This window comes from Haliotis rufescens, unplaced genomic scaffold, assembly GCF_023055435.1.
Source record: "Haliotis rufescens isolate VD_foot unplaced genomic scaffold, xgHalRufe1.0.p SCAF_22, whole genome shotgun sequence".
In the NCBI taxonomy this organism is placed as follows: Eukaryota; Metazoa; Mollusca; class Gastropoda; order Lepetellida; family Haliotidae; genus Haliotis; species Haliotis rufescens.
The window spans coordinates 4,201,804-4,217,921 of NW_025963913.1; the positions used below are offsets into that span (position 1 = coordinate 4,201,804).

Here is a 16,118-nt window from a genome sequence, read left to right on the forward strand (position 1 = left end):
CTCTACCACTAGACCACGGAGGCGGTCACAAAATGTCTGTACAAAAGAAATGCAAACATTAGCAATGTGATGTGTCGTTTTATTGTTATTGTCTTTAACAATACATCATGTGACTAACCATGGGTCCGGGTAGTCCTGTGGGTACCCGGTCCAACTCAGGACCCACCAAACATGAGGACCCCAGTTACCTGTCCCAGCCCAAGGTAAACCTGATTAATATACGCAGCAATACTACAAAACAAATATGTTTACTGATCAACTGCCCACCGCAAAATGCCTCTAACTGGGTTTGACATAATGACACTCAATATCTGCACATCATTAAAATCACTAAAAGTATTACAAGCTGACTCTGTGTACACAGATTTAACCAACAAAGTTGAGCATAGAGTGGGCAGCAGATTAAAACGTCTCATCTTTCAGTCTTCAAAACATGTGAAAGTGTGATCACACAGCTTTTTTTATAATGGCATGAAACTTTTCAAGGATGACAACTTATTCTTTGTAACAATGTTCCATGCCTCCTTCTTGCACCTTCACTGATGTAAGGGTAAAGAGTGAGTGAGGGAGTTGGGTTTGAAGCTGCTTTTATCAGTATTCCAGTTATATCGCGGCATGTCAGCTTAATGTGGGAGGAAAGCCCGAAGTGATGCAGGTCTCGGACGTTTACCACTTAAGCTTTCATGTCTTCATGTTCTTCCAACTTACAAATGTCTATCAAAGACTTTGGCCCAGCATTTATATTTCAATTGTTTTGTTTGTTTGTTGCTTAACACTGTACTCAGCAATATTCTAGCTATATGACGGCGGTCTGTAAATAATCGAGTCTGGACCAGACAATCCAGTGATTGACATCATGAGCATCGATCTACGCAAATTGGGATACAATGACATGCATCAACCAAGTCAGCGAGCCTGACCACCAGATCCCGTTAGTCGCCTCTTACGACAAGCATTGTCACTTTTTACGGCAAGCATGGGTTGCTGAAGACCTATTCTACCCCGGATCTTCACGGGTCTCCAGCAGTTAAATCGACCCCTATTTTGGTTACCCAAGCTAGATTTAAGCTACCTTTCCCCACCTAACACTTTACATATAAAGTACAACCAACCTTGGCAAACCCATAATTCTAATTTTGGCCAGTTAACGTCTCGTCAACCCATATTCCTATCTACAGGGAAGACACTTGATATCTTACTTACTAAATTACAATCTCAAAGTTTGATAAATTGAAACTCTTTCCCAAAGCAACTTCTCTATCATTTTAAGTATGTAACAAGAGACAAACAATTAAGTTTATGAGGCCTGAATTATTATTTTGTATCTATTTGCCAACCCTCTGCCAACATTTCCAATCTCACTCCTGTATATAAACATTAGGTACATGAAGATAAGCTACACTGCTTAGCCAGGGTTATTCTCCTAAGAACATATGACAGAAAATCCACCATATTATCAAACAAACAGTATATTTCAAGACCAATACTCATTTCGTAAACATTTAAAGCTGATGTTAATCATTGTTAATAATGTTCATGTTTTTTTCCAATTGCATAATTTAATAACTAATTTAGATACAGACTCTGACAATCATTTTTCTGATTTTAATACTAAAGGACCAACTGTTTAATATTCTCTAGGGGGGCCTGGGATTTTATATAAAAAAAATAATTAAAAAAACAAAAGAAAAAATACATTGTTGCAAGGTGTTTCTAGATCAAAATAATTTGGCACAAACTTTAAATAAATAAAGATATCTAGTCTCCATCAAAATCCCAGTGAGTTAGTGAGTGGGTTTTGCTTTACTCCACATCACCAAGCTATTCGCAGCAGAACCCTTAGACAAACATCTAGTCTCGGAAATAAACATATCATACAAACAAAAAGTTGTTAAATTATCTTTATTAAAATATAATAAAAAGGAGCCCAGAGACTCTCTTCATTTTCAGATACTGCAGTAATCTAGACTTGCCAAACATTATAGACTTGCATGGGCTGTATTTGATATATTTGTATCAGGGTCTGAAAGACAGACTACAGAACCCTGTCTGAGACAAATATGAATGAAGCTCGGGTTGAAAGAACATACTGAATGTCCACTGAAGCAGTATCACCCACGTCCCACAGTAACTGGCACATGCTACATTAACCTATACACTAGACATGCCCATTAATAACAAGTACCTGCTCTAGAGCCCCTGAATCCCACACACATTCGACTGACTGCATTATCCCCCAGACAACTCCAGACATGCTCATTCAGCATCCCCCTACACACCATCCTTGTTATGAAAACAAGCCCTCAAACATTTGAATTAGCCTCTCTCCTATCACATAAAGGCACCTCACACATGATGCAGGAATGGACATCAACTGAGCTCTTGTAACGAGAGGACTTTCGCACTTGAGAGAAGCTTGGCTTATCTGATAATCTCCAGACATTGAGAAAGTATATAGATGATTCATCCCGGGTGTTGAAACCAAAGGGGCAACTTGATATGTTAATCTGGGGCCCAATCTGCACTTACACTCGGGATTTGAGAGGTATTAAGACATGCTCATTGTTTGATTTTCTGGAAACAGATAAAAACAGGAATTCCAGCTTTGAAAGGAAAAAGTATGTCTTGAACGTCAACTGGTTATGTTTTTAAAGAGACTCAGATAACAATTTGGAAGCCCCCCTGTTGGGAGTCTGGGTTAGAATAGGTCACCAGTAACCTATACCTGTCCTATGGGGCGACAACTTGGATCTGGTGGTCAGGTTCAATGACATAGTTGACTGTGCGTCTTGGTATACAGGGCACGATTTAAGGAACTTGATTTAACTTGCACCAGGTGCATGTTGACCAAAAAAAACATAGTTGCACCAGGTGCATGTTGACATGAAAACCCAGTTGCACCGGACAAAACCAGGTTGCACCGGACAAAACCAGGTTGCACACTGGTCCCATAAATTTATCAAAGTCGAAACATAGATGCATTAACTACGGTAGTCTAAATAAATAAAATCTCTGACGACTGTATCACAATTTTACATAAATAAATGATGTATTGCTGTAAAACGTTACAGGATTATGTGCACATAATCTTGAAGTACCCACACCTTGATGACATCACGCCCAAGAACAAAGGACAAGTTACACAAAACTAGTGGTGTAGGATGGTTTGTAAAGCTTAAAGGTTTTGAGTGAGTTCAAAAATCAATGTTGGGTAGAAAAGTAAGGGTAAGTCAGACACAGAATTGAATGTGTTTTATATGCACTTGGGGCATATAGATCTAGACATACATATTAGGTTGCACTTTTCAATAACAGGCTGCACTGGTGCACGGTTTATATACCAGTAGTTAAATCGGGCCTGGTACATACACGGATCCAAAGAGGTAGGGTGTAGGGTTACACGCCGGCACTTTTGGAAGCATACTAAATATTTAACCTTAAAATACAAAAATTGGTGAAATGTTTTAAAAAAACAACAACAACAACAACAACCAAATGCAAATTGTTTTGTGAATTATTGTCATTCATCTAGCATAATGTTTGTTAAGTGCAAGAAGATGTTTGTTTGTTTGTTTAACATCACACTCAACAATGTTACAGCTATATGACGGCGGTCTGTAGAAAAATCATGTCTGGATGAGACAATCCAGTGATTGACATCATGAGCATCGATCCATGCAATTGGGATATGATGACATACATCAACCATGTGAGTGAGACTGACCCCCCGATCCCATTAGTCGCCTCTTACGACAAGCACAGTCGGCTGTTACGGCAAACATGGGTTGCTGAAGACCTAGTCTAACCCAGGTCTTCAGGGGTATACAAGGAGATGTATATCGATCTATGTTTACAGTGTGAGATGGTTAATCTTAAATCAATTTCTGTATTGTCTGCTCTAGACATGAATATTAATAAGATGTCATATTGCTGCAGTATTGCTGAGTGCGAAATTAACAACACACAAACTGAAATATAACATACCACTTCAAATGGGACAGCCTCAAAATCATACATGAACATTAATGCATATCAAGACTCGTTCACGTAAAGGTTGTCCTGCATCCCACACAGAGAATTAATACCAACACAACAAGCAACAAGGATATATACAAATGACAGCAGTGGTAAGTTAATAAGTTTCACTTTGAAAATATTATCAATCTGAAACATTAAAAAATACTTTTTTTAAATGTACTGTCAGTGTCAATCATTTTCTTTTTGCAATGATGTCACTTCAGTGAGTAAATATAAACTATAAAGACATGACAAATTAAGAAAATAGCTGAATCAGTTTCAGTTCCAACTAACTAATGAATGTACACCCTATTAAAAAAATATAATCATTTCTACATGACTTAGATCTAGATCATTTTTTTAGTGTCACCAACTAAATAAGTGCTAGATATCAACAACTTGTGTTTTCTTTACTTATAAACATAACTTACCTCTTGGCAAGTCTTTTCATTCAGTGCAGTATCAAGCTGGTAAGAGCATATATGCATAAGATGTCAAATTGCTTCTAAAAGCTCAAAAATAGTTAACGTTTCAAAATACTATCAAGGCGAACAAGAATCTCTTCCCGCATGCTGACATTTCTTGTGCTGACCTGAAAGTTCAAAGGTGAGGTCATCGGACCTACTGATCATTGGCTGGGGATGTTTTCCTCCGAGAGGAGTTTAAATACTGCTACTTTCGGAAAAACTAGTTATTTTAAGAAATGATTTGAAAACCTTCTGTTGATTGTTATGGCTATATCGGTTTTAATAATCTGTTCAATCCCGTTTACTCTATTCTTGATCTGTTGCTCTTTTAGTGTATTTGTTACACACATAAGCTGCTTTGTTCAATGTATTAAAGACAACAGTTTATGGCAAATTGTTTACTCCACACTGGAAGAGAAATATTGCCGTTGTGATTACCTGTCAAAGTCACGATGCGTGGTTCGACGTGTGTCCTGTCTGCTGGACAACTTATACAAACACATTATCTGATCAGTTGTGTGATAGGCATTTCTCAGTAGTTGACGGAAGACAAAGTAGACCCCAAAATATGGATAATTTATGAAGTCTTCCAATGGCATTTAGAAGTGATACACACAAGGAAGAGAATAACTTCTCTGTGATGCTGTAATAGCGTCGTTTCGGTATAGATCTGTATATCGTTGTCAAGCAAGACTGAATAATGAACATGGTACTGAATTATTTAATTGGCTTCATTGTCGTGTGTTCTTTGTCAATCATGTTGTTACCATATTTTCTTTCTGTTGTTATTAGTTAACCTACTCAGGTTAATCCCCCTGGCGAATGCTGGTGATAATCCTTTACATAATTCTTTATCATGTTCATTATCCAGTCCTGCTTGACAACGGTATAAAGATCTGTACTGAAACGTCGCTATTACACTATAATACAGAAGTTATTATCCATATTTTTGGTGTCGATTTTGTCATTTTTATATCATTTTAAGCGAACGAGGTGGGATAAGGGTCTTTTCAAACGCACTGGAAAAAGTCAAATTTTAAAGTAACGTGAAGCTTTGAAATATTGGTATGACAGACATGTTCAGTTGTTTATAGGTTAAAGGTCGTGCCAGACATTATCTACGTGTTATTATAATAAAATGGAAACTAAAATAACGGTTAATAAAAACGGGATCTTGACAGTGACCTTGAACAAGGAATAAGAGTATTAAACATAATGGAAGAGAACTTATGCTATTTTGTGTGTTTTGTTTGTTGTTTAACGCCGCACACAGCAATATTCCAGTTAGAGGACGGCGGTCTGGGAGGTGGGAGGGGCACAGGGATGGGGCAGGGTGCGAATGTAATTGTAAGTGTCTGTGTATGTATGCGGATGTACATTCATGGTTATATATTTATATAGTTAGGTACATCACTGAAGGTTTGTTGTTAAAGCCTCACTCACCAATATCACAGCTATATGGCGACGGTCTGTAAGTAATCGAGTCTGAACAACACAATCCAGTGACTGATGTTGTGAGCAACGATCAATGATGAAGCGCTATTTACCAAATCACCGAGCCTGATCACCCGATCCACCAAGTCCTCCTTACGACAAACACAGGTTGCTGTGAATTAATACTAACATGGAACCCCCGCGCCGTTATCACTGAAGTAAACAGATAATGAATATATAATGGGTATAATACTTAATAATACTAAGAAACTGTGTTTGGGTTTATGAATTTTCAGTGGACCGCTGAAATGCTTGGTTTTCTTGTTATTAGAATGGAACAGTCCGGATGGATGAAGATTTGGATATTTTCATGGAAAATATATATGTTTTGCTCTAAAAGTGTCCTTAACCAGAGAGACACTTTGAGAGATAACGGACAGATGACCAAACAGAAAACATTTGAGGATGTTGTGATATGTCACGATAAATATAGTGAACACAAAAAGATAACTGCTAAAAGTTTCTAAAAGGAAATCAATTTGAAGCTCCAAATAATGGTATGCACCATATTGACTGAAGAGCTAACACTTTGTTTCACAATAGACTTATACAAAGCTTAAATTTTATAATCAGGGGGAAAGAAATACTGCTAACCACCCTACAGTTTATTGTCAATCCTGGATATCTTATAAATAGAATACAGTATGTTTTATCCACATAAAAGTGGTGTTGTTTTAGCCTTATCGAATTCCATAAATTGGAGATAAATTGAGATTTTCGTTTGGTGCAATGTCGTATCTTCATCTGCGTCTATCTTCATTAATAAAACATACATCACCTGTCCCAAACAGAAAACTATTTCAGGCACTTTAGATATTTGTTCACATGTACTAAAACGATTGCGTAGTATCTACCAACAGAAGACTGTTGAAGTTTCTCAAATAACACTAGTTGTTAGGGACATCATACAGCAAGTATTTCGTAAACAAACATGGCGGGAAATAAGAATTCAACACTTGTGAAATAGACACTTTCGGGTAACAAAACGTGTGTAATTTGCAGAGTAACATTGATGACATCTTATCTGCTATTTTTGCCAATGTATTTTGAAACGGTTATCTGGACGATAGTTCTAATAACGATGCTTATAGATGTGTGGGAGAGATATTTAGACACCGCTTCAAATGCAGCTGATAGTGACTTGGTCTATAGCCTACTGTTATTGAACTGTTACCAACAGAGATAATCTTAACACATGCTTCTACTGTCAGTCATGCATTTGTTACCATATAAAGTGATAAGTGATTTGCAGTTATATAGTATGACTATACGTTGTTCTGACGTTGGGTTTAGACCTGTACAGTCGCCAATGTATGTTATATTGAATGTTGTTAACGAAACTCATGTCCTGATATATACAGGTGAGATGTGTAAAAAAAATCCTATACCTGTCAAAAATGAGGTGTGTACACGTGTAGTCTATTCTAATTGGAAAGTAAAATACATCAATGCAATAAAAAAATAATGTTAACCAATCTGAATGAAACCATTCCTGGATTCATAAAACATGTCAGGTCACCCAGGGTAAAAAAATATGAAATACTTAAAAACATCCACAATGGATTGTTCAGATTAGACATATAAAACCAGCCTAAAACATGTTTATTTTCTGTATTCCTCATCTTTATTAAAATGAAATAAATATTAAATGGAAACCAAGGAATTATTTTCATGCTGTTTTGACGTGTGTCCATTTAAATGTACCATGTGACCCGTGATGATCCGGGGTAGAATAGGTCTTCAGCAACCCATGCTTGCTGTAAAAGGCAACTATGCTTGTTGTAAGAGGCGACTAACGGTCAGGCTGGCTGACTTGGCTGATGCATGTCATCGTATCCCAATAGCGTGGGTCGTTGCTCATGATGTCAATCACTGTATTGTTTGATCCAGACTTGATTATTTACAGACTGTCATCATATAGCTGGAATATTGCTGAGTGCGGCGTTAAACAACAATCAAACAAACAAACAATTGTATCATATGTGACCAAGTCTCTTGTGGAATTAGTCATATATAATTTGTGTAGTTAGAAAACCTGTAAAATTTGTAATTTCTTTTACTTAAATTACACAAATGTATAGCAAGTACTTAGGTACAGGCATCACAAGGCATGTATTTTACATTTGCCATGTTTGATTATTTATTCTAAGTTTGTATTTGTAGATTCTCCCCTCGGCCATCTTGGGTTGGTGTGAACATTAATGAAGAAACATCATGCAGAAAGGAAAAAGGAAAAACAGTGATTCCTCGGGTAAAATCTGTAGCTTTTTGATCATGTGTCATTTTGTTTTCCGTTTCTGTTCACAAGGAATAGCTGACATCTTTACCAGTATTTGTTTTGTTTTCCGTTTCTGTTCACAAGGAATAGCTGACATCTTTACCAGTATTTGTTTTGTTTAAACTTTTCTTATCCTGTTTCACCACCCACCTCTGGTAACCTTAATAACTGATGCATATAATTCCAATGGATGTCTGCCATTAATACATGCCTACCTGACTCCAGGCCCTGTGGTGATTCCAGGTTAGAATTGGTCCCCAGCTACTGATGCTTGTCTGAAGAGTAGATCACATGGATTTGGGGGTCAGGCTTGGTGACTTTGCTGATTGTGTGTCATTGTACTCAATCAACGTTGCTCATGATATCAGTCATTGGTTTGATACAGCTGGAATATTGCTGAGCGTGACATTGTACAAATAAATCTCAGTTGGTAGGCAACTGTATATATTATTGTAAATGATCACGATGATGCAGTGACTTCCTACCAATATCGAGGGACCATGGTTTAGTACAGTGTCTGCAATCTACACTGGCTGTAGTTCATTTCAGTGGCTTAAAATCTGACAGTTCTCATAAGACTCCCCAAACTGATTCATGATTGCACTATGATGCAATGTGCTATTATTATGCCCCGCCATTAAGTGGAAGGGGATACAGGAATAGGTTCTGTCCGTCGCGTTTTGTTTCCAGAGCAGAACTTAAAAACCATGAGATATCTTAACCAAACTTGGCACATAGGTAGGTCTAGTGGTGAACTGGTGCCTTTTGATAGTTTGGGATTATTGTATTTAAGACTAAAAATGGCGGTAGTGCTCGTTCCCGGAGCAGATCTTGAAAACCGAACAATATTTCTTGCCTTGCACACAACCTTGTCTTATTGGCGGGGGATATGAGTATTTCATGCTTGTTACATGATAGACTTCATTTTGTGTTAATGCATATCGATTCATCAAATATTAAAACATGGATTTGATGTTTCAGCTCAGTCGAGCAAGAAGAAGAAATCAACAGATGTCTACACAGAGAAGTCTGTGTTTACAGAGCTGATAGTGAATGCTGGATTTGTTCTGAAAGATGGCCATTCTAACAACGAACTTAGTGAGTTCTCATACTGACTGTATGAATAGTATGGTGTGTGAAGTCCAGTTTCGTGTCCCAAGCGGTGCTTGAATACTGGCAAAAGCTCTCATCATGAATATTGAGTGTTGGTGAGATTCATTGTAACCCAGCAGACCTGGTTATAATATGTACTTTGAGCTTGAGAATTTGTTAGCTGTCTGTATATGATCTTTAAATAACATTTGCTTTAAATATTTTGATGTTAATATTTTTGCCCTGTTTCAGCCGTGGACCAGGCTGTGTTTCAGAGAGATTTGATGCTGAGTGTCAAGAGACACAATGACTACCCAGCGGTAGGTCTGATTATTTCTGCAACGTTCAGTTCCAGCATCATCATATTCAGGCTGCTTACAAAGTAAATTCTATCTAAAAAAATTAAAGAATCGTTTTTCAGGCAATGACTTTTGAAAATATCGTGCGAGTGGGCAGTGTTTTTTGTTTTTATTCAAACTAGTATAAAACCAAAATCAACCTAGGAAAGGGCCTCCCTACATCAACAAGCATACAAACTCCTATTGCCGCCATTACCATAACAAAGGGAAGTGACTGCGTGCTATTTTGGATCGCATTGTTTTAAGTATTGGGATTTAATATTTGTAAAAAAAAGAAAAGAAATATAAATGAAATGTGAGACAGACTTTATGATGATGCGGGCTGTACCTGAGAACCAAGACTATAGGGTTTTTTTTAGCCTTAATTTTCGTAAATATTCTTTCACAGTTGAACATTCACTGATGTGTGTCATGTTTCTCAGGTTGTGGAAGACTTCTTAGAAGGATTCGAGACTTACATTGAAGACACTCACAGGTGAGTTAACAAATATGTTCACCATGATTATCATTCAAATACTTGGCAGTCCCACTTTACACCTTGTGATTGTCATACAGAAACCTTTGTAGTTTCACTGCCGGTGATTGTCGTAAGAGGCGACTAACGGGATCGGGTGGTCAGGCTCGCTGACTTGGTTTGATGCATGTCATCGTATCCCAGTTTTCGTGGATCGATGTTCATGATTTCAATCACTGGATTGTCATGTCCAGACTCAATTATTTACAAACCGCTGTCATATAGCTAGAAATTTGCTGAGAGCGATGTTAAACAACAAACAAGCAGACAAACATTGCTGGTGGAGTTATCTCCCTTGATTTGATTATAAGTTTCAGGCTCATCTGGTTTCCTTAGTGACATGTTCTGACATCTTTCAAAAAACACATCTGAAGTTAAAGTGCCATACAATTGCCTGGATAGATTAAAGGGAAATGAACTTACTTGCGCTCATGGCTCTCCGTGAGACTATGTGTTGGCGCCTCTGTTAACATTGGCAGTTGCTAGATATGAATTAGCATATCAATAAACTACTACCAACCTGCAAGGATAAACTACTACCGACCTGCAAGGATCACAGTTAAGTCAACCCCTGCAAGTTCTAGTGTTACTTCGGATGTTTACAGTGATGATCAACATTTATATTAAGGCAATGATTATTATGTGTCATTTTTAATCCCAGAGAAAAATCTAAATTACCTCCAACATGAACTGGTACAGAATTGTTATCATTGAAAGTCTACTTTTGCACATTTTATGAAAATATGAATTTCCAATTAAATGTTGCCATGGAGATATGGGAAAAAATACCATAGCGATATGTTTAGGTGCCCTATTAGTCAAAGGTGCCACAATACACAGTGCAGAGTTGTGGCCCTTGGGCATGCCAGGAACCTATGATCGTGGGTTTGATTTCTGGTTCTGGGTTTGTCAGCATCATACCCATGCTCTTGGGTTTCACCAAAGTGGTAAACGTCTAAGACCTGCATCACTTCGAACTTTCCTCAAACATTAAGCCGACAAGCATTGAATATTGTTCAAAGTGGCATTAAACCCATCTCACTCACTCAACCCATGCTTGCTGTAAATGGAGACTATGATTGTTTTAAGAGGCAAATAACGGCATTGGGTGGTCAGGCTCACTGGCTTGGTTGATGGATGTCATTGTATCCCAATTGTGTAGATCAATGCTCATGATGTCGATCACTGGATTGTCTGTTCAAGATTCAATTATTTACAGACCCAGTCATATAGCTAGAATATTGCTGAGTGCGGCGTTAAACATTAACCAATCAAACACTCACTCATGTTTAGAGTGAGATTCCATGTTCTCTCCTCTGTACCGCTGATGATGAATGTGATCAACTGATGACTGATGGAATCATTGTTTTACTTTCAGACTAAGCAAGAGTGTAATGGCGACCCACACAGCCCAGGAGTGTGACAGGTGGGCCGGTATAGATAGAGGGTTTCACAAATATAAAACACTGGTATTGATACTTCCCTTTTCCACAAAAGATTACGTTTTGATTGGCTGAGGCACTGTTTTGTAATGAAACTTTTTCAGAACTCTGTTAGATGATTTCAGTGACAATGCTTTTTGTGTTTTCAGTGCAAGATATCCTGTACAAGACAGCATGGTGAAAATTCTTTTAGGAATTGATATTTTGCAGGTTGGTATGTTTGATAATTTCACACCTTAACACATATTTTGATACATGAATGAAGTGTGCCACTGATATGTGAGCACCTCTTGATATGTTTTGATTAAAATGAAGAGGAACGCATTTCTGCTCAAAACAAGAAATTATCTGCTGAACTTTCTGGCTATGTGAGTTCTAATGCCAACTTTTAAAACAGACCCGAGTGTTTGGACTAGACAACTGTTGAGGCAGTGTTAAGTGCTTCCCTCTGATAATTAATGTATCGTTTGGGTATATATTAAAAGCCGGCTTTCACTACTGTGCTGTGTGTAAGAGTTGACGTTGATGTTGCAGTCCAAGGTGATGAAGCTGCTGCTGGAGAAGCTGCCGCTGTTCATGGGGGATGAGGAGTAAGTGTGTAGTGTCCACACACTGTAGTATGGCTATCACCAAGCTCTGTAGACTTGACTTGGCAGTAATGGTGCTCTCAGTTGTCGGATTCAAAGATTTAAATATTTTTCATCAAATTTAAGAAATTTACAATAAGTATTAATATATGTACAAACTTTGCTGTGCATGCATGATGAAAATCATCATATACTGGTAATCAGGAATGAGCAGGCATTTATCTGTTCAGAGGCCAATATACGGCCCTAATATACGGCAGTAAATGTCTGTAAGAATTCCCAAGTTGGAATTAAACATTTCCCAATTCATGCTGCTTTATTTATAACTGATGTTATGGCCTAAGGTGACTTGTATTTCACTTATAACAGGACCAATACTGAAGAACAGACTTAAATGCATATTTTAACATTCTAGCATTAAATGCAATGTTAAAATTCAATGTTAACATACCTCTGAATTTAGGAAAATAAGGACTTAAGTAAAATCCTACTTTTAAACAAAGTCATTTTTGTCCAATTTGCCTGCAAAGAGCACTTACCCTGGAATCCTAGATAAATCCCAGATGAGTGTTTGGACAGAGTTTGAATATTGCCTACATATTTTGAACATCCAAAATTAGCTTTCTGTTTTAATTGCTACGACAATGGGACATGCTGAGTCTGATGTGGGACTCTATTTATATCGTTTCCTCACACAAACATGTTCAAACTGTGTGACAAAGGATCTTGATTGTGTGCAGTATGTTTAATTCACTGATCCTGTAGATAGAAGTCTTGTTCCAAAACGTGTGCTGTAATGATCAGAGTATTCAGCCATGTCCCATCATTCCATCATGGCTTCTACCCATACTTTAGTTCTTATCATTATGTCCCCTTCCAGTTTTGTGTTTGAGAATGGAGAGAAGATATTCATCCCCCGAGTCCTCCTCAGCCAGTTCCGGTGGCTGGACAGAATCGTCAACTGTAAGGTACGTCATGGTTCTTGTGGCTGTAACTACAGTCTCTATTTACATGGGTAACACTGATAATATTTATATACATGTCAGCAGTTGGTTGTACAGTAATAATCTGTGAAGTACCTGATGTCCTGTTATCTACCTGGTTTTGGTTCAGTGATATGGAAATGAAGTTTAAAGCAATGATGCTGACTGTCCTGGTTACCGCTGCCAGACACTGAGTGCTGAGTGTGAGATTGGGACATTGACTCTTAGTAACATGGGTAGCAACTGTAATATACACTATGACATTGGAGTGTGGGGTGCGGGTGGGTGGTCACGGTGGCCAGTCATCTTTGGCTCCATACCCATGCTCATGGGTTTTAAGTGGTAAATGTCTGAGACCTGCATCAATTTGGGCTTTCCTACTACATTAATCTGACATGCTGTGATATAACTGGAATACTGTTTAAAGATGTGTTAAGCCCAGACACTCACTCATTTGCTGTCTTGTGCAGGCTGTCATTTGATCTGAGCCTTGTATTTCTTTAAGGACAAAATGATGCAAGAATATTTACCCTTGCTGCTGCTACTGTACTTATCTTTCAACAGTTATCAACACCTCAGAATTCCTGTTGAACAGAACGGATGTTGTGTATTACCAGTTTATTGTTGTTAAAAGGGTGATCTCTTCACGGGCGAGTAATAAATTGAAATATAAAATAATGTTATCAAGACCTGGATATATAGCTCATATACTGATTATTTCACTCTTTGTTTACAGTATGCCTTAAATGTATTTCATTTTCAGGAGCTAACAACTAAAATGTTAGAAATGATAGACATCAGCTCACCTGATGTACAAAGGGAGATAATCCTGTGTCTGCCTGAAGTGGTGGAGGACACAGAACATGGTGATGTGGCTAAAGCTCTCAGGTAGGAGTTCTAATCTGTCCTTTGCCTGAAGGTTTCAACTGAAGTACAGTTTGTTCCAGATAAAGACTTTCAAAGTGTTTCTGTTTACCAGTAATTGGGAGTAATTTACCTGTATATTAGGCCATGTACTGGTAAATTTAACCCCATCAGTCTAAAATATTGAACTTTCCACTATTAGTGCTTCCGTTCCAGAGAACCAGTGTACTTGTAACTGAATGGAAACACTGTTCCAGCAGTTTCCAGAGTAATTTGAATACTGTCAGTGCTAAAAACCTGTGAGTCAACTCACCCTAACTTGTCCTTTCCCATCACTTTCATCAGATTTACTTCTCACACATGGGCCTAGCTTATGAGAATAAGGCTTCGACTACTTGCTGTAGAAACTGTCACAATGTTCGAAACATGTGTTCATAGGATACATTGACATGTTGTTCATGTGGAAAAAGGTTAAAGATAAGTAAGATTGTTGTGATGTAAGATTATGATATCTTCATAGGTAATATTGATACTTTCAGTGATATTCTTCTACAAGGCAACCAAATGACAGTTCCGATTCTTGATGCTTTATCCAACCTGGCCTTGAAACCAGAACTTCTAGCCGAGGTATGGCTCAATATTAACTTACACAATAATTATTGATAGTTGGTATTTGAAAGAACTTTCACAGTCTTTCAATAAGGTCAAATTCTGATTGTATGTGTCTGTAATCTCCCGAACATTCCACACTCCCGGGGATTCCGGGGAAGATAAGGTCCCCAGTAGCCCATGCTTGTTCCTTCCCAGGATAAAGAGGAACACGTTATCAGGCTCTGTGACTGACTGGATGTCATTGTATCCCAATGCGTGGATCGATGCTCGTCCTCTCATTCACGGGTTTGTCAGGTTGAGACTTGATTAGTTACAGACCACTGTGGTATAGCTGAAACGTCTTACTGCAGCATTAAACACTTCAATTCCCTGCCCTGCCACCAAACATTACATCCTATCTGTACTGCAGTACATGTCCGTATTATTGGATGATGAGTCAAGGAACAAACAGAAGTCTGTTATAAAATGAATTTAAATGTTGAATCTGAAATGAATAAAGAATTTGTCAGAAAAACTTCATCACTGTTGTAACTATGATGTTTCTTTGTGTAGGTGCGAGGTTCTGTTCTGCAGACATTGTCCTCTGTCGAGATGGATGATCTCCCTGTGGTGGTCAAGTTTCTACTCCAGACGGTCACACCGCAGGATTCACTTGAGGTAACAGACGTGTTTAGTTGGCACAGACAGTCACACTGTTGGATTTACTGGAGGTAGCAGACGTGGTTGGTTGTGTGCGAACAGTCACACTGTCAGATTTACTAGAGGTAGCAGACGTTGTTGGTTGTGTGCGAACAGTCACACTGACAGATTTACTATAGGTAGCAGACGTGTTTGGTTGTGTGCGAACAGTCACACTGTCAGATTTATTAGAGGTAGCAGACGTGTTTAGTTGTGTGCAGACAGTCACACTGGTGTATTCACTAGAGGTAGCAGACGTGTTTAGCTGTGTGCAGACAGTCACACTGTAGGATTCCCTGGCGGTAGCAGACGTGTTTGGTTGTTTGCAGACAGTCACATTCAAGGATTCACTAGAGGTAGCAGACATGTTTTGTTGTGCCCAATCACACACCAAATTATTGATGACATATTTAATATCTTGATTGTTAACATGCATATCTATTTCCGTAGATATATTACAAAATGCATCCATCATCCAGTTTATCTATTTCAACTTTCAACAGATTGTAACGGAAATTCGAGCAAGCATTGATTTTAAACCTTTACCTGCTACCCCAAGCAAGTCCAGCAAAAAAGACAAGATGAAAAAGAGGTGAGAGAAGTAATTTATATCAAGCAAGAATCTATTAGCAGATATGTCTTCTTCCTAGACTGAAACCATTTATTAATGATAAAGTGGATAATTTTCAAGTAGTAATGGCTCAATTCTTACAATATATATTTTGGCAAAG

General features: G+C 38.1%; 2 protein-coding genes across 4 annotated transcripts in view; one reads left to right on the forward strand and one right to left on the reverse strand.

Annotated features, from left to right (window-relative positions):
* LOC124136320 overlaps positions 1 to 4,596 on the reverse strand; it is a 93,694-nt gene extending 89,098 nt beyond the window's left edge. For both annotated transcript variants that reach the window (XM_046502220.2, XM_046502212.2), the window contains exon 1: positions 4,449 to 4,596. The gene's annotated coding sequence lies outside the window, so the exon portion shown is untranslated. The remainder of the gene's footprint in view (positions 1 to 4,448) is intronic.
* Positions 4,597 to 6,885: 2,289 nt separating this feature from the next.
* LOC124136319 (Fanconi anemia group D2 protein-like) overlaps positions 6,886 to 16,118 on the forward strand; it is a 54,495-nt gene continuing 45,262 nt past the window's right edge. Inside the window, exons 1-13 of one of the 2 annotated variants that reach the window (XM_046502211.2) lie at positions 6,886 to 6,965; positions 8,142 to 8,229; positions 9,238 to 9,354; positions 9,601 to 9,668; positions 10,130 to 10,182; positions 11,600 to 11,647; positions 11,813 to 11,873; positions 12,198 to 12,253; positions 13,131 to 13,218; positions 13,997 to 14,121; positions 14,637 to 14,724; positions 15,262 to 15,366; positions 15,891 to 15,979. In XM_046502211.2, coding sequence (XP_046358167.2) covers positions 8,193 to 8,229; positions 9,238 to 9,354; positions 9,601 to 9,668; positions 10,130 to 10,182; positions 11,600 to 11,647; positions 11,813 to 11,873; positions 12,198 to 12,253; positions 13,131 to 13,218; positions 13,997 to 14,121; positions 14,637 to 14,724; positions 15,262 to 15,366; positions 15,891 to 15,979 — 935 coding nt within the window. In that variant the 5' untranslated portion in view covers positions 6,886 to 6,965; positions 8,142 to 8,192. The remainder of the gene's footprint in view (positions 6,966 to 8,141; positions 8,230 to 9,237; positions 9,355 to 9,600; positions 9,669 to 10,129; positions 10,183 to 11,599; positions 11,648 to 11,812; positions 11,874 to 12,197; positions 12,254 to 13,130; positions 13,219 to 13,996; positions 14,122 to 14,636; positions 14,725 to 15,261; positions 15,367 to 15,890; positions 15,980 to 16,118) is intronic. The other variant, XM_048401441.1, reaches the window with a different exon arrangement.